The sequence below is a fragment of the Tenrec ecaudatus genome, chromosome 10 (assembly GCF_050624435.1).
Source record: "Tenrec ecaudatus isolate mTenEca1 chromosome 10, mTenEca1.hap1, whole genome shotgun sequence".
Taxonomy (NCBI): Eukaryota; Metazoa; Chordata; class Mammalia; order Afrosoricida; family Tenrecidae; genus Tenrec; species Tenrec ecaudatus.
Window position 1 is genome coordinate 63,915,207 of NC_134539.1, and position 24,193 is coordinate 63,939,399.

The 24,193-nt window shown below is 43.9% G+C and overlaps 1 protein-coding gene across 1 annotated transcript in view; it reads left to right on the forward strand.

The window, feature by feature from the left end:
- The window catches only part of GNA14 (G protein subunit alpha 14), a 243,691-nt gene that overhangs the window by 131,882 nt on the left and 87,616 nt on the right, over window positions 1–24,193 (forward strand). The window contains exon 2 of the mRNA XM_075560516.1: window positions 1,689–1,873. Coding sequence (XP_075416631.1) covers window positions 1,689–1,873 — 185 coding nt within the window. The remainder of the gene's footprint in view (window positions 1–1,688; window positions 1,874–24,193) is intronic.

The window sequence follows — 24,193 nt, forward strand, 5'->3', positions numbered from 1 at the left end:
CCATTCCATATAAATCATGAACTTAAAGTGCACTACTTTTGTTGAGTCTTGTTAGTTCTTAATTTTTCATTGATTTACATTTAAAGAAACTTTGCTCTGGTGGTGGAGTGATTATGTGATGGAATTCTACCCGCAAGGTCAGCAGTTCAAAGCCATCAGCCCCTCCAACGGTGAAAGACAGGGTTTGCTCCTCCTGTAAACAGTTACAGTCTTGGAAATTCACAGGGGCAGTTCTGCCCTGTCCCATAGGGTTGCTATGATTCAGTATTAACTCGACAGCAGGGAAATTGGTCTGTTTTGCTGTGCTGAGAGCATGCCAACTGAATTGTCAATAAAGTCATTTGGAAATGGACCATGAGTACAACATATCATGATTCAAATATGGTATGAATAAATCATCTTTATCTCAGAAAGCGTTGATTCTGTCATATGAATTCTTTACTACTTACATTTCAATTTTTACTGTTTTTTTAAAGCATCGCTAGCTCTAGTGGTAAAGTAAAACTGGTATAATAGTTCACACTTGTTGCATCTTGACCATAGGTTCCCAAACACAATTGTCTGCCCCTTTCCAGAAAACAACAACCTCTGTGGCCTCCAGCAATGAGAAACTTTTGTATTGTAGCCCATAATCTAGGATAAAGTATAGGTATCTGCTTTTGCAGTTACCCTGAATCATTCCAGTGCACCTCCTCCCCAGGGAATGGCACCGTTCACTTTGGGTAACATTGATTGTAGGCATACACCGATACAAAATTTAGAAGGAATAAGAAGAGTGAAGGTGGTAGTGGCCAGACCACAGTCAGCTGCTATGGCTAAGCATTGTGAATTTCGAGGACTTCCTGAGGTGCAAATTGGAGCAATAAAGAAAAGCAAGAAAATAGAGGGCAAATAGAGAGCCTCGTTGGACAAGGCTCAATGGCTGCAAGGAAGGAATCGACAATTTAATTAGTCTTTCCTTTTCTCTTGGTATTTCTGGTACTCAGTCCTTCCCTGTATTATGATATAAATGGTTTAAGACTCTGCAACACAGTTGACAATTATTTCAAGGCCTTAGGACAAGGGCCGTGGGGAAACATGCTGCAGGGTGTTCTGTTTGATAGCAATGCTCACCTTCCATGCAGGGCAGGGTTTGATTCCCAGCTAGTGTCCCGTATGCACAACCATCATCCATCAGATGATGGTTGTGATCTAAAAGGGTTGGTGTTGTGTGATCTAAGATGGGCTTCCAAGAACAGCTTGTTATTTCCCAAAATTAACCCTTGGGAAACCCTATGGATCACAACCACCCAATCCCCAACTGCTCATGGACAGGGCAGCATTTAGTTCTGTTCTGCCTGGGGCCGGGTTGCCATGTGTTGGGTGTTGACTTGAAGACACCTAACAATAAAAGTGAACAATTTTAACCACAAGACGGGATGCTTCAGATTACAGAGACACTCACAGGTGTATTAATGAATTATGTTTGTTTGTGTGTATGACATTGAGGCCCTTGAAGGTACAGGTCCGGGGTAATGATCTCTCATTCCCAGAATGTGGAATGGTCTTGCCCTGCAGCCCCAAACTGCCAAAGTAGCAGACATTTTTGTCTAAGTCTCTGCACCAACCTAGCCATCGTGAGTTGGAACCAATGGTCAGGAGGTTCTTTCTTTCTCAACCTGTTCCATCCTTTCCCCCCTCCCATACAGGAACTGGCGAAAGCGGGAAAAGCACCTTTATCAAGCAGATGAGAATTATCCACGGATCTGGCTACAGTGACGAAGACAGGAGAGGCTTCACGAAGCTGGTTTACCAGAACATATTCACTGCCATGCAAGCCATGATCCGAGCCATGGACTCCCTCAGGATACACTATGTGTGTGAGCAGAATAAGGTAATGCACTTCAGGGTGCTTTCCCCTGATTGCCAATGCGTGTCTTCCTGCTTTGAACAGAATGGTTCCATGTGTACTTTGGTTACATCTCCAGGCTCTTGAGCTCAAACTCTGACGTGGAGATTCACGGTGTGAGGAGAGGGGCGTCTATCATCATCTTTTGAATTTAGTTAGCAGGCAGTCTTATTTGGCCTAAAGGGTAGGGCAAATTGCCACTAACCAAAAACCCTTGATGTTCGAGTCCACTCAGAGGCACTTTGAAAGTGAAGACTGCTGATGTACTTCTGAAAACCCAGCCATTGAAAATTCGGCGGAGCACAGTTCCACTCTGATATATGTGTTTGCCATGAGCCAGTGTTTACCCCAGGGCAACTGGTTTTGATTTTTGCAGTATTCTATCTCCATATAACACTATGCTCTTACAAGTGTCTTCAGGATTCAGAGTGATTATATATATATATATTTTTTTTCATTTGCTCTTGTCAGGGACCGAGAAAAACAACACATGCGTGTTATCTCTTTCAGCTAAGATGCCCGTTAATTACGTCATTGGAGCTTTCCAAGATAGCTTACGGAGTATTTTTATATATACCCTGTAAACTACTCAGAGAAATCAAGCTTTGTGAGCTCATGTCTCTTGTTACCTGGTGCTGTTAAGTGCCTTCGCGTCTGTTCCTTAAGAGAGACCCTTGATACAACATAGTGAACCCTTCATATAACAAATGGAAACACTGCTCAGTAATGGGCCATCCTCAGGTTGTAGTGTTTGAACCCATCGTTGCAGCTCCGGCATCAATCCAGGTCCTTGAAGGTCTTCCTCTTTCTCAACGACCTTTTACTTTACCAAGCAGGATGTCATTTGTCAGGAAATAGTCACTGTTTATAAGGTGTCCAACATACAATGAAGTACATGAGATGAAATCTTCCCATCCTCACTTCCAAGGAGCATTCAGGCTGCGCTTCTTCCATGACAGCCTTGGTAGTTCTTCTCGCAGTCTGTGGGCTTTCAGCATTCTTCACCGACACCATAGTTCAAGTGCGTCGATTGTTCTGCTGTCTCCCTGGTTGGAGAGCCAGATGTTCCATTGGAAACACCATGGGGTGGGTCAAAGGTACCCCCAGCCTCACAGCACACCCTTGCTCTTCAGCACATGTTGAAGAAGTTACGGGCAGCAGCTTTGCCCGACACAGCAAGTCATTTGATTGATTGATTGCGGCATCCCAGGTGTTGACCTTTTCCTGGGACTGAAGGGATGGTTTCGACAAGCAACGTGCATGTCTCCGCTGGCACTGTGATCTTATGAAGTGACGGGGTTAGGGTACAATTTGCTTTCCTAACACCACTGGTTACTTAAAATTTGAGGAAATAATGAGATAGGTGAGAGAATGAGGCAAATAAAATTTTATATGATGTATTAGAATAAAAATAAGAACAAAACACCATACCTGACTTCATTCAGACTCTATATTAGAAGTAGTTTATTTAAAATAATTCATATGAAAGTACAACATGATAATAATATGATAAATGTCACATCAAATGGATTTTTCAGGGGTATATTAAACAAAGAATTTAGAAACTTAAATTCCAAAATTGCATGGACCTTATTATGGACCCAACGCGCAAATTGGGCACCTACCGTATATACTCGTGTATTAGCTGAGTTTTCAGCACAAAAAAAATGTGCTGAAAAGCGGGTTCAGCTTATACACAGGTCAGTGGTACCCCAGCGAGGTATAACATCTCGCTGCCCCCACCCCCTTCCCAAGGTAACGGGATGAGTGCCCGTTATCTTGCGGGTGATTGCCGTTTCTCCTCCGTTCATTCAAAGCCCCGCTGACACTGCAGGGCTTTGAATGTTTGTTTACTTACATCTAACCAATCAGAGCCGACCTATGACATGTATCTTCGAATAAGCCTTTTAAAGACCGTGTGCGAAGGATGTGGCATGAATGGATGTCATCTGGTCAAGCCCGACTAACAAAAGGAGGAAATCTCATGAAGCCTGACATAAGAGTTAATAGCAAAGTGGGTTTGAGATGCATGGGAAGACATTCCAGAAGATGGTGCGACATGCCTTCCAGAAATGTAGTATTAGTAATGCTGTGGATGGCAGTGAAGACTGCGCTTTGTATGAAAATGACAGCAGTGATGGTGATGACGGCGATCTCAGTGAGGACACCGTCTATGATGACCTCACACCAGCTGAAGCGCTGCATTGGGATACGGAGGATGATGAGGAATCCAGTTTTGAATGATTTTAACTCTACATTTTAGCTTGGTTGCTGATTGAGCTCAGGGAATAGTACTCTTAAGGTATCATTGTTGATACCTTATTATTTTTGTTGAACCTATTTTCCACTTACTGTGCTGGTTTACTAATGTTAAATGACTTGTCCTTTTATTTATGTTTTTATTTAAAATAAATATTTAAATACATTACCCCACTGATGTCTCAATTTTTAGTAATTTTATTTTCATTTGTTTTGATGATTGAAACTCACCAGTAGCTTCTGCATTTTCCACCCTAGGCTTATAGTTGAGTCAATCATTTTTTCTGGTTTCCCAGGTAATAATTAGGTGCCTCGGCTTATACTCGGGTTGACTTATATTCAAGTATATACAGTAGTTCTTCTATTATATATATATATTATTATATATCACACACATATATATACAGATATACACATAAACTTATTTGTGTGTATGTATAATTTCAAAGCCAGTGAACAACTTAACTTTTATTACTCGGTAGCTGGATGACATAGAGAAAACACAGTATGTGTTTGCACTTGCAGTCAACTTGCAGACTAACCCTTACATTACGTTGAGCAACTCATGTCTGAGATTTCCTCACAGTCTTGTCAGGAACAAAGAAATTATCTTGCCTGAGTCTCCACCTTCAGCAGTGTTACGCTGAAAAGTGTCTGATGTGAATTCCCTATGTTATGTACCCAGTAACCTGAAAGGTGCACAGTGAGACATCTGAAGAGTCTACAAATATTCATAAACTAAAAGCCAAGCTCATTGTCACTGAGTAGATTCTGACTCATCGTGACCCTGGAGGACAGGGTCGAATTGCCCAGTGAGTGTCTGTGCTTGTAATTATTTACAAGAGTAGAAAGCCTATGTTTCTCCTACAGAGTGTCTGGTGATTTCAAACTGATGACCTGGTGGACCTTGAGGTCGACAGCCCAATGCATAACCCACTGTACCACCAGGGTTTCATTGCCTTTGAATGTATGCATCGTATTCTTTTTGAAATGCACAGATACTTCTTAATCATCCTGTATAATGTCTTTTTACTTTCTGTAAAAGGAAATAGAGGAAAGAACCAGGAGGCAAAAGACATTTATAGAGGTAGCAATATAGGCATGTACATATGTAAACATATTAATATATGATGATGGGTATATAGATCTAATGTACATATATTTAAATGTTAAGTATTAGGGTAGCAGATAGGAATTGGATCTCTACTCAAGTACTCCCTCATTGCAGGAACACTTTGTGCTAATAACCTGGCATTTTGTGATGCTCACGTTCCCAACAGAAGCGCTAAAGTCAAAATGGATGCATTAGCAAATGTGGTAAAGAAAGCTGATGGTGCCCAGCTTTTAAAAGATATAGCATCTGGCATCCTAAAGGCTTGAAGTTAAACAAGTGGCCATCTAGCAGCATGGAAGAAGCACACCAACCCGTTTGAGCATGAGATGTTGATGGGATAAAGTATCAGGCATCAGAAGACACAAATATATTGATATAATTGATAAAATATATTGATACAAATGATGGAGGTCAGAGTGGAGACCCAAAGCCCATCTGCAGACAATTGGACATTCCCTCAGGGGAGGGTCACAAGGAAAGTATGAGACAGCCAGAGTGCAGCATAGCACCGAGAGGACACAAAGCATTCCGCTCCGTCTTTATTGCTCCCCCTCCCCCATTATCATGACCCCAGTTCTTTTCTACCTTACAAATCTGACTAGACCAGAGCAGGTACACTGTACAGATAAGGGCTCCTGACACAAGAAATCCATGAGAGATAAACCCCTCAGGAACCGTATTGGGAGTAGTGATACCATGATGTTAGGGGGAGGGGGAAGGTGAGGGGAGAAGGGGGAGAAAACGGGTAACCCACCACAATGATTGAAATATAACGCCTACCCCTTGTTATTCCCCCACCTCCCCCAAAAAAGGGGGGGACGAGTGACTGAAACCTGGGCAAAGAGAAACAGCGGATGGTATGTGATAGGTAGGTTTATTGTGCCAACCTGGCCAATGGACACATGTGGGATTAATTGAAGGGCGGTTAGATAAATGGTCCGGGAGCCTTGCATTTCTTGTCTTTTGTTCTTTGATGATCGGACCAATGTGTGTTGCCCTTAGCTTGTTCTCTACCTCAATTTGCAAGCTACACTCCCCGTGGGAGACCTAACCCGTGGACTGTGTTGCTGTAGTTTGAAGTTCCTTCAAGACCTGCTTTGCCATACTACCGGAGTATACATTGCCTGAGCTAGGGACTGTCAGACCCTGTCATCTGGCAGACTGTTGGTGACCTGCCTTACTGCTTGCTGCCTGTGCCCGGATAGCCTGAATTGCTTCAGCAGCCCTCAAGAATTGAAGGACCGCCAGTGTATTAACTATCTCATGGAAGTGAGTTGTACCAGGGCAATTTGTACTGCTCTGTAGACTAACTGTTTATTTCTAATGTTTTATGTATTTTATTTATTTAAAAATCATTAGTGTCCTGGTTTTGTTTCTCTAGAGAACCCTGTCTAACATAGTGTAGAATATGAAAATAATAATAATTTAGAATTTATCAGGGGTCCATGAGGGAGGGAGGGAGGCTGGGGAAGGAAGGGAAAAAAGAGGAGCTGACACCAAGGGCTCCAGAAGAGAGAAAATGATAATGTCAACATATGTACAAACATGTTTGATACAATTGATGTGTGGATTGTTATAAGAGCTGTAAGAGCCCCCAATAAAATGATTTATTAAAAATAAAAAAGTAGACTTTCTGCAGAAGGGGCATGACCAGACCACCCTGGTGATGATTTCAGTTAGGCTATCTTCCCCTTCTTTAAAAATGTATTTTGTATGCTGGTCTGGGTGTGGTGACTAGGGGGCACTTGGATTCTGGGATGGAAATTAGAAATGTTGTTTGTAAATAGATCTACGAGGGGGAAATGGCTCAAGTGTAAGTCAGTTCTACCTACCTTAGAAGCATGTGTTTGTACAATCCAATCATATTTACTAATCAAGGCCTCTGAAATTTTTTCAACAAAGTTTTTGAGACACTGAGCAAAAAACCTTTAAGAAGTGAGTAGAAAGCCTCTAAGCCAAAAGGTTTTATAAGGTTACTAGTTCACCAGTGTCCCTTGATCTCTGGATCTGAATTCTTCTTCATATTGCTGTGGCCACAGTCAGACCTCCTGTCTCTTCATTTGCCCTTTCTGGCTCCAATCCCACTGCCTTTTCCCTTCAAGTAGCAAAATTCATTCTCTGTACACTTCTTATCTCTCTCTCTCTCTCTCTCTCTCTCTCTCTCTCTCTCCCTCTCTCCTCTCTCCTCTCTCCTCTCTCCTCTCTCCTCTCTCTTCTCTCTCCTCTCTCTCTCTCTCTACACACACACACACACACACACACACACACACACACACACACACACACACACACACACACACACACACCTGGAATGCATCCTGAACAGAAGAGGTAGAAGGTTGAATGGAAAGAACACTTCACTGGTTTCCAAATTTCTGGACTCAGCCCATAGCTTTCCTGTGTGTCTTGAACAGGAATGAGCAACTTTTCTCTGTACAGCAACAGAGTAAATCCTTTAGCTTTGTACATCAGACTTGTATGACCCCTTTTCAGTTACTCAACTCTTCCCGTGTAGTATAAAATCAGACAGAGACAGCACCTTCACGGAATGAGCACGGCTCATTTAAACTTGTCTTTACAAAATATAATATCTATTCTTAACCAATGAACCATAAAAACACTAGCCATGGGTGTAATTGGCCCTTGGGCCACAGCTTGTTACCCATAGTCTTAAAGGAAGGCGCGACCCTCTTGGTCACCAGTCTCCTCACCTGGAAATGGAGATCGCTCAGGATTTGTCTCGTGTAGAAGCCCACGTGAACTAGAGGAAGTCGTTCAAACATTAAAAGGCACTGGAGAAACAAAAAGATAAGATTCCTCTTGGGGTGGCTTCCAGACGCTAATGAACTCGTTGTTACTACGATTACATCTCCAGAGCCCTCTCTGTGTGCCTTCTTTATTGGTTTCCAAATACGTTTCTCTGGACGATGGTCCTAGTTCTGGCATAAAAACAACAAACAAACACACAAGCAGAACCTCAAACTCACTGTCACTGAGTTGATTCAGACTTGCCCTGACCTTGTAGGAGAGGGTAGAACTAGCCCCGTTGTGTTCCTAGACTCTTTGTGGGACTAGAAAACCTCACCTTTCTCTTTGGAACAGCTGGTGTGCAACACGGTCATGTGCGTGTGTCTGTATTCTGAGTGTGTGCAGAAATGAATGTAGGATTCTGTATGAGTCACTGTATGGTGCAGGCAAAGTGCTTGGAGACTAAATATTGTAAGTTTGAGTCCCCCTAGAGACCCTTTAGAAGAAGACCTGTGAACTGCGTCTGAAAAGTCTGTTGAAAATTCTATCTACTCTGACCCACACGGCACGACTATGGGTTAAAAGACCGATGACATTGGTGGTGTTAAGCATGTAACAGGAGATGTAAGTGTTACCTTCTTTACAAAGTACTACTTGTTGGGTACTGTGGAGTCAACTCCATAGCAACCCTGTGTCTAATGGGACAAAACGCTGCCCAGTTCTGCTTCTTCCTTACAGTTGTTGTCATGCGTTAGCTTATTGTTGCAGTCACCGTCTAGCCATGGCCTTGAGGGCTTTCCTCTTCTCACTGACTCACCACTGAGCATGGCGTCCTTTTCCACTCTCTCTCGATAGTACATCTAAACTATGTTAGATGCCATCTTGCTTCCAAGGGGTATTCGGTCTTTGTTACTCCCGAGACAGATTTGTGTTTTCTTCTGTGGGTACTTTCAATATTCTTTGCCAACACTATAATTCAAATGGAAGGTTGAGAAAAATGAATAACTAAGACGTGGATGTGGTAAAAACAAACCAACCCTTAATCAACTTATTTTCTGATTGGTGCGGTTCTTCCCTTATTTCTCATGGTTACGTATTTATTTCCATTATCTTTTTTGTTCAGAACTGGAACCAATTTCTGAAAAGTATATACAAAGATATTAAAAATGAGTCTGAAAAGCAAAAATAAATGCAAGTGGTTTGAGGATTTTACTTAAAATTTCAGTGAGATTAAAGCTCAGCTAAGTTGATTGAAAATCTGTCTGTTATTTGAAAGACTGGTGATTTTAAGAAAATTATCAGAGACTTGGTTCCCCATTTGACTTGTAGGCAGCATTCCCCTTTCCTGTTCAGTTAAGGTGTAACCTGCAAAGGCTCCTTCTCACATCTTGCCTGCTTCTTGTTTAGAGAAATGATTTTATATATTTGCTCGGTCTGTTGATAAGCCTTAATTTTTATGAATGTCTCACCAGAGTGTTTCATGAGTACATATAAAATTTATAACTTCTTAAATAAATATGACAAAGGCATTTGCTCAGTGACAGGGTTCCTAAGTCTGAGTTGTTTACTGGTGGTTTCATGAAAGCCAGGAGCACTACTGCTGCTTTCCTCCTCCTCCTCCTCCTCCTCCTCCTCCTCTTCTTCTTCTCTCTCTCTCTCTCCCTCCCTCCCTCCCTCCCTCCTCTTTTGCTACTGGCAGTATCTGGAACTTGGGAAATCCTCATCCTTGGATTGATCTGCAGTGAGGGAAATCTTTTTGATCAGCTTCAGCATTCTGCTTTCTACTCCTGTAAAGAATGTCTCAAACCCCCTCTAGAATCCCTATGAGTTCCAGTTGGCTTGACGGCAGTGAGTCTGCAGCTTTGAACATTCTGCAGTCTTCTTGGATGTTTTAGATACTGGATTTCTGAAGGGCAGAGCAAGGCCTTCCCGGCTTCCCCGTAATCTTTTATTTCTATAGTCAGTGATATCTAGAAAGAGTTTGTGATCTCTCTCAGTAGCTGGCCTCAACTTCTTCCTTGCCCTGCTGCTTATTTCAACAAACAAACAAAAGCCAAATAAAGCCCTTGTCCACTTTTCATTGAGTTGCTTCTGACTCATGGCAATCCCAGGTGTCACAGAGTAAAACTGGACCATAGGGTTTTCAAGCTGGTGACCATTCCGAAGCAATATCACCAGATCTTTCACCTGAAGTGTACCTGTGGGTTCCAAGCACCCACCTTCTGTAGGTTGGTGCCGCCCAGGACTCTTGTTCCTTCGACTCGCTGTCATCAAGTCAACTCTGATGTATCATCACCATAAAGGACAGAGTGGAAGTGCCCTGTAGGTTTCCAGAACTGGAATTGTGGGTGTAAAAAGCCTCATCTTTCTTCTGAGGAATGGTTGGTGGTTTCGAACTGCTGACCAGTGGTGAGCAGCCCAGTGCAAACCCAGGTCACATCGTATTTGCATATAATGTTACCCACATTTTAACTTATCACAAAAGTTACTCATTATAAAATTTTTAAAAAGCTACAAATAGCATAATGATATGGGAGAGACACTACCAGTTATTAATGTTCTCTACTGCTAACCAGAAAGTTGAAGGTTTGAATCCACCCAGTAGTACCAAGGAGGAAATGCCTGGTGATCTACTTCTGAAAAATCAGCCATCAAAGACCCAATGGAGCCGTGAATTACAATTCACTCTGATAACGTGGGGTCACCCCAGATTGACTTGACGGCAGCCGCCTCTGCGTTTATTGGGAATAGAAAATGGATATCATCTTCGTCCTTAGTTCTCCCTAGTGTCTTGAATTGCAGTCTTTTCTTTGACTGTTGTCTTTTTCAGGGAACAAATGTCCCAAACAGAGCTTCTCAATCTTAGCCCTGCATTGGGGAATCAACCTTTCTGCTGCTGCGCCGGGTACCATCCCAGATAATTGTAATGAAATATTCTAGAAGGCTATCTTTGAATGGAGGGCAGGTTTTGTTTGGTTCATTTTGGTCTTTCTGGGTCCTAGCATAGCGCCTGGCCCTCAGGTTTCCTCCAGGGGGTGGACCGCAGAGGGCGCATCAGTGGTGACGTCTTGTCCTCTTCCTTCTGGTGCTACATGGAAATGCTCAGCAAAGGGTGTCTAGGACGTAGATAAGTTCTACTGGTAATTTGTCCATAATACAGGTTTTCCCTTAAAGTAAAAATTGTAAAGGTGGAAGTGAGTACAGGGCAATGGACAGACATAACTGACAGGACAAAGGAGAGCAGTAACAGAAATAGCTTTATTAGGGGGAGCTCCCAGACAAGGTTCTGTGACCCAGGCCAACAGGTCAGGGCAGTCGTGGTCAGCAGCCGGGGGCGTGGGTTTTAAAAGGGGGTGAGGCATGTATGGAAATTATGGCAATTCGTATAAGGGGTCTGGACACTGCGAGAATTGCTTGTCCACTCCTTGCGGCTTTCTTCAACCCCGAAGCATCTGGTCTCACTGCTTATCTTATCTGGTGCTGGCTGCTGCTGACCTCCAGGACCGGCAGGGAAGCAGACCCCGACCTGCTTCAGCTCAGCCCAATCAAAAATAACCTACAATTTTGTTTGGTCAGATAGGGACTTTTTTCTTCCAATCTCTGAGGTGAGGTTTATGTGGGGAGACAGCCTCAGTGGGGCTCTGCACACGCCAAGTGGAACAGTACAGTGTCAGCAGAGACTGGGAGACAAATCTTGGGAGCTGTATTAGAGATTCAAGTCTTAGCACCCCAGTTTGTAAAGGGCTGGGATGGAAGGAGCTGCCTAAAGTCCATTTGAAGGGTCTCCATGTAGATTAAGCTTCCACTGAATTCTTTCTGGTCATTAAGAAAGGATGTAGGCTGTTTGCCCAGGGATGGAGGATCTTGGAAAGTACACAGCCTCCACCCTTCTCCAGCCAATCCAGATGTCCTACAGTCATGAGCCCTGCCTTATCAGCTGATCCCTGACTGCTTTGCACAGGTGGCCCTGTCCAATCTTGTAAACTCTTCTATCTGACAATATAGATGCCCCACTTATGGTCCTGCCCTGCTTCTGTAGTCCCACTTATAGCACTGATGTATTGATCTTCCACCAATCATGGACTTGGGACAGTTTCCCTTGTTCCAATATTATTTAATCAGATTCACAACTTGAATGCTTCCTGGACCTGCACTCATGATCTCCTCCATCCGGGTGACGTGTTTGTGTCTTTGTATTATCTTTGTCTCTTTTGAGACATAATAAACGATCTCCTTAAATTATATTTGAGATTGGAGTCTCCTTTGCAGTCTAAAGCAGAGCACAAGCCAGTTTCCGATGGTCAGAAATGACATGCGGTCCAGACCTGTTTTAGAGTACAAAGGAGGCTCCATTTTAAATAGAGTTTAAAGAGAATATTTTTAAAAAGTTTACGAGACAAAGACAACGTAAAGACACAAACACATCATCTGGATGAGGGAGGCCACCAACGGGAGGTGGAAATGGTCTCCCAGGTTCACAATTAAGATGTGAAATAAAAAGGGTGTCAGGGCAGGACAGGGCAAAGGAAACTGTCACAAAAGCATGATTGGTGGCCAAGAAACCCATCACAATTTCAGACACTTCCACCGTTAGATCGAGGGCTTACAGTCTTGGTCCAGGGCCTTCTGACCCATGCAGTCAGGGCAAGGCTGGTAGCACATGGCTCCTGTCTAGGAGACCCCTGTACTCTCTCCAGTTTGGTGACCTCCGTCAAGGACACACAGGCCTGCAGGCCTGTAAGAGAGACTGCCCCTCCCTGAGCATCCTCGCTCCAAAGTGTGAGGGCCGTGTCACCTACTACCTTGGTTCCTGGGTAAAAAGCGCTCAGTGGAGGTTTACTCTATATGGGACTCTGCAGTCCATGTGAGGACGTAATCCGTGCAGGGAGCTGGGGCTGTCAGAGCTGTGGTTCCCTTTTGCAAAGCAAGGTGCTGAGAAGTTAAGCTCTAAATCAGACCCCAGTCATCAGTGGGGTGACCTACTGACTGCAAGGCTGGTCTCTCCTTTTAGTAAAGGCTACTCTGGGGTCCCCTTCTCTCATGCTCACGACCTGACACAGAGGACCCCAGGCAAGAACCCACCCCCAATCGGGGCTTTCTGGAGTGCGGCATGCAGGGTGAGGGAGCATGAGGGGCTCTTAGCCGGAAAAGGGGGCCAGAGTATTCCCAGGCAAGAAGGCAGCAAGGCCTGTCACCAGCTCAGAAAGGATTTATCTATACATGTCCCAGGGGGTTGCAGCGACGTGGAACATGGGTGCACAGGGGGCAGGAACTTTAATATTCATAGGGACCCAGACACAGCTGGGGACTCCACCCTGCAGGGGTCTCCATGCATGTGATCGACATAGAAACATAGGGACTCACCTCCCCCCTGGGATCCTCACTCTGAGCCTGCTCAGTCAGAGGAAGTGGGGTCAGCAGGACATTTTGTTAGGAGACTCGTGGGGTTACCATCAGTAGAAGTGGACTCACTGAAAACGGGCTGGTTGCTTGTCTTTGTATGTCTTCCAGCTTAACTTGGTATCCTTCTGAAGGAAGGAGACTACCGTCTCAGGAGAATTTGTTAAAAACTCTTGTGAGGAAATTGAGTCCCGTGAAGTGGAAATGGTCAATTTATGTCACTCACACAGAAGAGTTTCTCAGGGCTTGAAGTATTTTAAGCCCCTCTTATTTTCTAATTTTGAAAATATTTTGCTGTCCCTCTTCCTCATCCAATTTGAAAAGTCAGATTTTACATAAGCCTTTGGGAACAGGGAAACCAATGTTCAGACGTTGGCTGTAGCCCAGGGTTCTTGGTTCTCTGGCAAATGTTAAATTCAGGACCTCTCTTCCCATGTGTGTTGAATATTAAAAATTGCATGGTATGTTTTTTTTCCTTCTTACCAAGAACTTGAAGTTCTAGTTGTTTGTCAGCATCATCGTCAGCAACAAATTATCCGCTGAAATTCTAGGCTGTAGTTTTTCAACTTATCTTTGTAGGTCTTTGATTAGACCATATTTATTTCAGTGTGGATATAGTTATAATCAGAGCTTGCAATATGAGTTTAGAAAATGAGAAAAAGTGTGATGAAAAGAACACCCTCCCCACCCCCACCCCCCTTATTCACCATCTCAACTGAATCTGACCATCCACTACTTTTCTACTACTCTGGCTTTGGGGAGGAGGAAGATCTGAAATCAATGCTGATAATTTGAGATTGTTTTGCATTAGCAGATTCATTTCATTGTCTGCCTCAAAGCTGAGTGTGAACCCTCACATCCAAAGAAACACTTAAAAATTGGGGAAAAAGAAGAAATTTCACACCATTACAAGGAATCCAGAAAACGCAGGTGATTATCAATCATTTGAACTATTCCTTTAAGATGTGTGAAATGTTTGTTCTGAGTCCTTAAAATTACATCCAACTCCATTGTCATCTAAAAATGTAAAGGTGCACATGTGACATGCTTCATGATTCAAAAATATGTCATCAAATAGGGATCAAGAGATATCAATGCACAATGAAGATAATTAAAAAATAAATAGAAAGAATGGAGAGGAAGTCAAATAGATTTCCAAGGAGATCAGAGTATCTCATACTTAGAAAGTAAGAATACCAAGGTACCAAACCTCATCAAAATAAAGAAGAGGAAAGTCATTAAAACCGAATGAATAGTAAAACAATAGGGGAAAAAAGACAAGAAAATTTACCAACAAAATGAACTCAGCACAGAAAATGACAAGGAACAAAGAAACCAACAACAACACAAAAGAATCACACAGAAAATGTCAGCAATGAATTTATACCCTTGATGACATCGAATATAAATGGATTAGATGCGCCAGTCAAGGAGCAGAGCAGCTGAATGGATAAGCAACCAGGACCCATCAGCATACTGTTTACAAGAAACACATCTTAGCCATAAAGACAAAAATAGACTGAAAAATGTAAACACTCTATCAAGCTAATGGTGATGTTTTATAAGTAGGAGTGGTAAATAGGGATCTCAGAGAAAATAACGTCAAGGCAAAGTCCTTCAAGAGAAACAAGGAAGGACACTACATCACGATCAAAGGGACAATTGAACAAGAAGACACAAGCATAACAAATACTGAGGCATTCAATTAAAATAGCTATTCATGCTTCAAAATATACTAGTTAAATTGCTCTCACACATTTGAAGCTGTAAATAGACAATACTACAGTAACAGCATGAGCTTTCAGGACGCCACTATAAAGGAAGGAAGGAACAACTGGAGCAAACTCACCAAGCTCACAGGGCTAAACTCCACAACCACCTTGACTTTTGCACATGTCGAGATACCCACCTAAAACCAACCAATGTACATTTCCCCATACACAAGGAATATTCTCTAGAATAGAATGCTAGGCCAATTAGCAAACCTTAATAAATTTAAGAACATTGAAATATTATAAGCTATCTTATCATACCACAGTGCTATGAAATTGGAAATCCATAAATTCAATAAAATTGGAAGATCAAGGGGGAAAAATCAAATGCCATTTATTTGTGCCAAGAGGAAAATTTACCTATGGGGTTGGTTTATTTTGGAGTTCTACCAAAGGATCCATGTGTTCACCTAGTATTCTTCAGGTTAAAGACAGATTAAAAAGAACTTTTTAATAGGCTTTACAGTATTACCTGAGGCAAAATATTCTAGAAAACGTCCTCTCCGTATTGGTAATTTCTGTTTTTTTCCAGATGCCATAGCAGGAGGTTTACTTGCTAGACAGTTATTCATTTGATAGAAATAAATGGCTATGTATTTTTTGTTTGTTATATCAGAAACCTTAGAATACAAACCAGATTCAGTAGTATCAAGAGTAGTTTAGTGCGGGGAGGAGACAAGCCATTTAGGCTGCAGTGTAGCAAGGATGAAGCATAGAACTTTCCTCCAGTTCTTAAATGCTTCCTACCCACCACTATCATGATCCCAATTCTACCACAAACCCGGCTAGACCAGAGCATGTACATTGGTACAGATAGGAACTGGAAACACAGGGAACCCAGGACAGATGATCCCTTCAGGACCAGTGGTGAGAGTGGCAATACTGGGAGCGGGGAGGGAAGGTGGGGTGGAAAAAGGGAACTGATTATAAGGATCTACATATAACCTCCTCCCTGGGGGATGAACAACAGAAAAGTGGGTGAAAGGAGACGCCAGACAGTGTAAGATATGACAAAATAATAATAATTTATAAATTATCAAGGGTTCATGAGGGAGGAGGGAGCGGGGAGGGAGGGGAAAAATGAGGAGCTGATGCCAAGGGCTCAAGTAGAAAGAAAACGTTTTGAGAATGATGATGGCAACAAATGGACAGATGTGCTTGACACAATGGATGGATGGATGGACGAATTGTGATGAGAGTTGTACAAACCCCCAGTAAAATGATTTTTAAAAGAGTAGTTTAGTTACTTAATTTTCACCGGTGCTCTCATTTGGAAGCTAAATTGTTTTTGGGGGGTTTTGAGAAGACAATGTATCTCATATATATTATCTTGATTTCTGACCCCTAAACTTTGTCACGCTTAGGTTAGGTGCCATTGTGCCATCCTGTGCCATAACTGTTCTTATGTTTGAGTCCATTTTTGCAGCCACTGTGTCGATCCATCTCATTGAGGGCCTTCATCTTTTTTTTGGCTATCCCTCTTCTTTGCCAAGTATGATGTCCTTGTCCAGCGACCAGCCCCTCCTGAGAAGATGCATACGTAGGCTTTAACAGCCGGCCAGTCACGTCACCATCGAGTGGCGGAAACACCTACCTAAAGCCGAGAAGCAGAATTGTCCTGTAGGTAAAGGTTTTCATAGCTAACATAAGGACGGGGAGGGGCTGACGCTGGTCAGAGCGCAGGAGAAACATAAAGTCACACCTTTGCTGCCAGTAACTGAGGCCATCTCTGGCCACACGGAGCAAAGCAACAACAAAGCAGGGTAACTCTTGTAGATGGGAAGGAAGATGGAAGCGTGGTTCATACACAAGCTCTTGGTCTCCCTTAAAGCAAAGTCCCTGTGAACTGCCAGAGCTAGACAAGGGTCTGAGCCAGCACGAGCTTTTCTCTCGGGGTAAGAGCTGAATAGATCACCAGAAATCGTATCCTGTGCTAGGGAAGGCAGGAGCCCTGGTGGTGGAGTAGGTCATACACGGAACTGCTTACCACAAGGTCTGCAGTTTGAAATCACCAGCTGGCTCCCTAAGAGAAAGATGAGGCTTTCGGCTCCATTACGATGTACTGCGTCTGAACCCCAAACGCGGCAATTCTACTCTCTCCTCTCCTGTAGAGTCACTTTGAGTCAGAGGGACCCAACAGCAGCGAGTTTGGTTTGGATTGGGTAGGTGACAAGAGTGTCACTTGGAACTGCAGTTGGACAGCACCAGAAATCTAGGAGCTGTTACGTCATAGCCTTGCCATTTTATGGAAACAAGAAAAACACCCAATAGCACAGCAAACCCGTTTTTGTTTTGTGTAAACAAGTATCTCGCTCTCTTGACAGTCTCATCTCCCACCTGTTGCTCCCATCCATAAAGCTCCCGCCACAGCACCCTTTCCTTGGGCCTCGGTGTCCGTGCTACTTCTTCCACCAGCGCTTTACACATTCCCTCCTCGCGGGTCTTCTTGTCTCTCTTGGCTTGCGTGCGCATTTTCTGCTAGAGTGGACGCCCCAAGAAGATCAAGCAGTAAATCTACTTTTATGCACTGTTGTATCGCCAATGCCTAGCGTGGGGGCAAGCAGAGCAGCTTCACAGAAACTGCCCACGAATAGGCACTATCTGGGACAAAGGGATCTGATTTTGTATGACTCATGTAGGTGGCCTTTTCTGAATCTCTCTCTGAGAAGAGGCTCCAGCTCATCCTCGTTCCCTCGTGGATTGTAATTTCCTGCATATCTCGTGCCTCTGGGTTCGCTCACGTTCTCCATCTGTTAGGCCCTCTGACACCAATTCCCCCTGCACTCATGAAAAGCTAACTTCGATAATTCATCCTGAACATCGTTGTCTTGCTGTTAGGTGCCTTTGAGTTGATTCCGACTCTTACTAACACAGCGGGACAGAGTAGAACCATCCCGGGGGTTACCAGGCTATGCTATTTACAGAAACATATTGCCAGGTCTTTTCATCCTTGCACTTCTGAATGGGTTAAACTGCTCACCTGTTGGTTAGCAACAAGGGGGGTTAGCCATCTAGAATAAGGCATTTACTCCTGTAGAAAACTTACTTTCAGTCACCCCCTTCCACCCTCCCTCGGGTTAAGCCCTCTTTCTAGTGTATCTGTTAATAAATTGCATTTGCCATGTTTCATTATAATTAGTTATTTATATCTGTCTGCCACATCATGGTGAAAATAGTTAATATAGTTGGCTGCTATCCAAAAGGTTACAGGTTCGGGTCCTCCTAGGAGCCCCGCAGAAGAAAGACTTGGTGATCTACTTATGAAAAAACCACCCCTGAAAACTCCAGAGCACAGTTTTACTCTGACACACATGGTGTTGCCATGACTCATGGTTGAGTTGGTGGCAACTGGTAAACGGGAAATCTTCCACTTAAGGCTAAGGGTTCTTTGAGATCTGTAACCATGCCTTGTTAATCTTTGCATGCCACTGGGGGTCAATAGATGTGTGTGCCTTATTGAGGTGTTCAGACCCTGTGGAAGGTAATATTCCAAATGCTAACCTGTCCAAGTCCCCACCTTCACCCAGGAGGTGGTAGTCACAATCTCAGCGGAGAGCTCAGCCTGCTGTCCCACCTGGGGTTTGAGTTTGCTTCCTTGCCTTTGGGACTATGGTCTTGCAAAAGCAACAGGGAGTCTCCATATGGTCATGTTTCTCTCTTTCCAGAGAAACACTTGGCAATTGAGAATGTGGCTTCTGGTCTCGGGGAGGAGATGAGCCAGTCAGGGTGCGATGTAGCAATGATGAAAAATCCAACTTTCCTCTCGTTCCTAAATGCTTCCTTCCCCCCCCCCACCCCCCACTATCATGATCCCAAGTCTACCTTGCAAGTCTGGCTAGACTAGAGCATGTACACTGGTACAGACAGGAACTGGAAATACAGGGAATCCAGGGCGGATGATCCCTTCAGGACCAGTGGTGTGAGTGGCGATACTGGAAGGGTAGAGGGAGGGTAGGTTAGAAAGGGGGAACCGATTACAAGGATCTACGTGTGACCTCCTCCCTGGGGGATGGACAACAGAAAGTGGGTGAAGGGAGACATAAGACACGTCAAGATATGACAAAATCGTAATATATAAATTATCAAGGGTTCATGAGGGATAGGGGAGCAGGGAGGGAGGGGAAAATGAGGACCTGATGCCAGGGGCTTAAGTGGGGAGCAAATGTTTTGAGAATGATGAGGGCAATGAATGTACAAAAGTGCTTTACACAATTGATGTGTGTATGGATTGTGATGAGACTTGTATGAGCCCCTAATAAAACGATATAAAAAAAGGAGAATATGACTTCTGAGTTACAAAAAAACAAGACGTCTTCTGTAGGCAATGGACTCTCTGTCCAGTGTTGGCGGCTGGATAGGCCACTGTTAACTCTGGAGAGGTGACTGGTGAACAGTAGATCATTTGGTGAAGGTAAGCTCAGTGGGGATGAGCCTTCTCAAGCTGAATCATCGGGCAGCTGTTTAGAGATCCCAAAGCGCGCCCCTTGCCTGCACACCCCCCCCCCCAAAAAAAAGGGTGAGGAAGGAAAGCATGGTTTATCTGTGGACTGTAAAAATGGCGTCAGGCTTGTATGACCTTTTCTAACTTCACAAAACATTTCTACTTGAGCCATTGGTATCAGCTCCTCATTTCCCCCCTCCTTCCCCGCTCCCCTCCCCCATGAACCTTGATAATTTATGCATCATTATTTTGTCATGTCTTACACTGTCCCGTGTCTCTCTTCACCCACTTTTCTGTTGTCTGACCCCCAGGGAGGGGGTTATATGTAGATCCTTGTGATGGGTTCCCCCCTTCTACCCCACCTTCCCCTGGCCCTCCTGCTGTCGCCACTCTCATGGTTGGTCCTGAGGGATTCCTCTGTCCTGGATTCCGTGAAGCACTGCATTTTCCTTGCTACCTGCAATCACTTGTTGGGATTTATGAGAACATGCCTAGAAAGGCCCTTTGACAGAGATCTATCATACTGCAGAGACGCATTAAGCATTATCTTCTCCACTAACCAGGTGAGGCAAACAGTTCATGCTCTCCGCTGCTAATGGAAAAGTCAGACGTTACTTGGAGGAAAGATCTGGTGATTTACTTTTGAAAATTCACTCATTGAAAACCCTATCAAGTACAGTTTTGTTCTGCAGCTCTGTGCCGTGAGATGGAGCAACTGGTCCCTCCTTCCTCACCCTGTCAACCAAGTCCTAAAACAATTGAGAAACAGGACAATGAAGTAAGGCATATGGTGACCGAAGTGTCATGCTTATTAGTGATGACTTAAGAGTAGAAACTATGGCCAGTCACTGAGGGTGTGGTCCTTTTAACCCGGAACTTCAGAGTGTGATAGACTTACCCACCAGTTGATCATTGGTTCTGGAAGATCTCGGCATCACAGCAGGGTCAGGTCTGGCAGAATGAAAGAAAAGAGCCAACAAGAGTATTAATGCAGTCGGTCTGCCTCCGTGTGGACGAGACTGAGCGCGCAGAAGGAGCTGTCTGAGCCCTTCTCCCAGGATGCTTTCTGCCACACTCGGCGAGCTCTTGGAGGGAGCTGCCCAGGTTGCGTGCCCTACTGAGCACTAGAATGAGTGTCATCAGTGACAGGTGCTCTGTGACAGACAGACAGACAGGCATGTCTTCATAGTCAGTGCTGGCAGCTATACCCTCACGTTAGAATGAAGGAAACCGAGGATCAGGGGAGTAAGTAACATTCACCAGATTACATCAGTGACCTCGGTTTTGAGGCGGAGTCTTTGGGGAAAGCAAGGTCAAGCCCAGTCGTTAGTGGGAGTTCTGATGATGAAGGCAGTGAATGAGATGAAGGGGGGGGGGTGGTTCTATCTCAAAATCTCCACTCCCAGCCACGTTCATTAGTCCTCCTTGGCTGGGGTCCAGTGAGGTTACGAAATTGCCAGTGTTCTCTATGTACTTACACCAGGATGCCTTGTTATCCGAAAACCCTGGAAAAAAACTAGAAAACTTCGTTCGTCCAGGGAACTCTGAATTTTGAAGAGCATTTCTGTGGGGTGGATTTGAAATGGTTGCGTGGAGAATACTTTTAATTTTCTTTTTTTTTCCCTCAAAGAGAGAAGTAAACAAGCTGGGGATTATTTCAAGGCAGTGGCCCCTAGTCAGAACCCGAAGCACAAAAGATGAGCCATGACTTGAAGGGACTGTTCAGGCTGTGTCTCCGTGGGCCTAGGCACCCCCATAGAAGTATGCACGGCCATTGAAGCCCTCCACAGCACAGTTCCCCTCGGACACATCTGGGCTCTCCAGGAACCAACCCATTTTCACCACCTTTATTTTTGCCTTGCCACTGAAAAGTATCTTATAATATTTGGTAGTAATTTGTACCAAGGTCTTGTGGTTAATTCAGATCTCAAAACACAAGTTTCATCGCCATTACTAATCAGAGTGCTTCCCAATCAATGACGTCCCTTATCTCATCCTCCCTGCTCAGTGGACAACCCACTACCTCAAGGAGATCCCGACTCCTGACAGCCCCGTGTGTCACAAAGTAAAGCTGGACTCAGTAGAGTTGTCTTGGCTGTAAGCTTTACAGACACAGATGAGGAGGCCTTTGTTCTGTGACACTCAGTGCTGGGTGGGTTAGTAACAGAGTACAAATCATTCGTACCACCAACGTACAATGCCCCTGGTACTTGCTGTCCCGGGTGACCACCAATAAATTCCAGTCTCCATACATTTGCCTCTTCTACACTTATCCTGACAACGGGGTCATATATCATTCGTCCTTTGACCACTGATTTCCTTCTGCATAATGTTTTCAAGGTTCACCTAGGTTGTACCATAGGTCAGGACTTGATTTCTCTTTATGGCAGATGATATGGGTGATTAGGTCACACGTGATTAATGTCATGCATTTCACATGGGGGAAAATGTTGCATGGACAAATGCTGTAGAGATTTTTACCTTACTAAACAAAGTGCACCCTCTCAAAACTTCTGAGACTCATGAAGAAAAGGAAAGAGGAACAGTTGCAGACTTGTTTTAATTTTTTGACCCAGACTTCAGTATGAGCGTGTTTAACCACAGAGGCCACAGGAATGAGCCTTTCTGTTGAAGGAGGATGGTGTGCTGGTTATGCATTGGTCTGCAATCCTCGAGGTTGGCAGTTCAAAACCACCAGTAGTTCTTCAAGAGAAAGACAGGGCTTTCTTCCTCCATAAGCAGTTACAGTCTCAGAAATTCACAGGGTAGAACTACCCTGTCCTATAGGGCAGCTATGACTTGGAGCCGTCTCACTAGCAGTGTGTGTGAAGTCTTTTTGTTTGGTCTTAGGAGGGTAGAAATGGAAAGTAGGACCGAGGGAAAAAGGGGAGAAGGTGGGCCTCCGGGCAGTGTGTGAGGCTGGCGGTTCCTTTGGCATTCAGCCTGGATGCTGTCTCAAAGGCAGCACAAGTTTTAATTCCCCACTCAGCTCTGTTCTTCGACCTGTCTCATGAGTTTGATTTAACCCAGCAGAGAAGACACAGGAGGAGAATGAAGGGGAATGTGAACAGGATTTCCCCAACCTTTCCGAAAGCCACCACCAGGCTGCACCTCCGGATTTGTTGACTGGAGCACAGAGCTGTCGCTCATTCTCAGCGCATTTACACTGGGTTCTTCTAGAGAGTTGGTGCCTGGGAGCCACGTGGAGAAGGGTATGTCCTCCACTTTCCATGCAGTTTTAGGAACATTCTCGTCTTCTCACGGACACTCTTGGGAGCTGAGAGTCTGGCTTTCAGGAGAGAAAAAAAAAAAGGAGCTAGACTTGGCTATTTGAGATATTTAGCTGGATGTCACAGGCAAGTCCCTGGCTTTTTTGGAAACTGGTTCCTCATTTGTAAAAGGAGGGAGTGGGACTAGATAATCTATAATATCCGAATGATGAAGGAATGAGAAACATGTCTTAGAATTTGGGGACAATTCTGGGATTTCATAAGATCATGGTCAACTTGGGAAGGTTCTTTTAATGTCTGCTCCCTCTCACCTTAAAAAAAAATTGATGTAAGAAATTATCTGAGTCCTATAATCTTAAGGCCCCAAATTAAACTCTACTGAGTCATTCTACTACACAAAGAATTTGGCCCCTTTCTTCACTTTGTCTAGTTCTGAGAACCTCACCCCCTTCCAGCAAGGGCTGAACTGCTTCATCGCTTAGGAAATAATCTTAGAATCACAAAACATCTCCAGACAACATGTTATCCCTCACGCTTTCCCTTACTTTTCACTGTGGAACCTTTCCAACCCCAACTCCCTACATCTGTTCTGGGAGCTGCTTCCTAATTATATCCCAGGAGCCTGATATAGAAAGGACCAAAGAGAACATTCCATCTCCATCTTTCTAGCTGCCCCAGGGGCATCTTGGATCATGGATGGTGGCCTTTCTTTGGTAAGATGCCCGGAGGGGACCCATCTGGGAGTAGTGTGTATCATTAAGGACAGCCCATTAAAGACCATGGAGTGTTCCACTATGTTCTGGCTAATTGATTTAAATGTGATAAAAATTCATGGTTAATGTTGAAGCAAAAGTTTCAATCCATCTACATATATGTGATGAAAAAACCCTAATATGTCATCCCAATAAAAATATATTGAAGAAGAGATTCGTCCCAAATTGCGCTCACAAATTATGATGACAGAATCATAGAACTTCTGAACCCCAAGGGATCCCCAAATCTGGGTCATCCCAGATCTTTTCATGGTTTGGACAGCAGAAGTCTGAAGATGGAAGCAGTGTGCCCACAGGAAGCCTGAGGAGTAGTGGGAAAAAATCCCATGTCTATCCAGCACGGACCTGAGCATGAGCAGCAAAGAGAGGTTTTGTAATTATACCATCAGCTGGTTAGAGCTTTTTAAAAAGATTGTACTAGAAGAATTGAGTATTAAAAGTATCTTTTCTAATTCTCTCTATATTTGTAATTTTTTTGTGGGACAGGAAATTCCATTGTTTTTTGTCTTAGTCAAATAATGTCCTTGCAATCTTTACTAAAAAAATTTATTCTAGAAAAAAGTTGAGA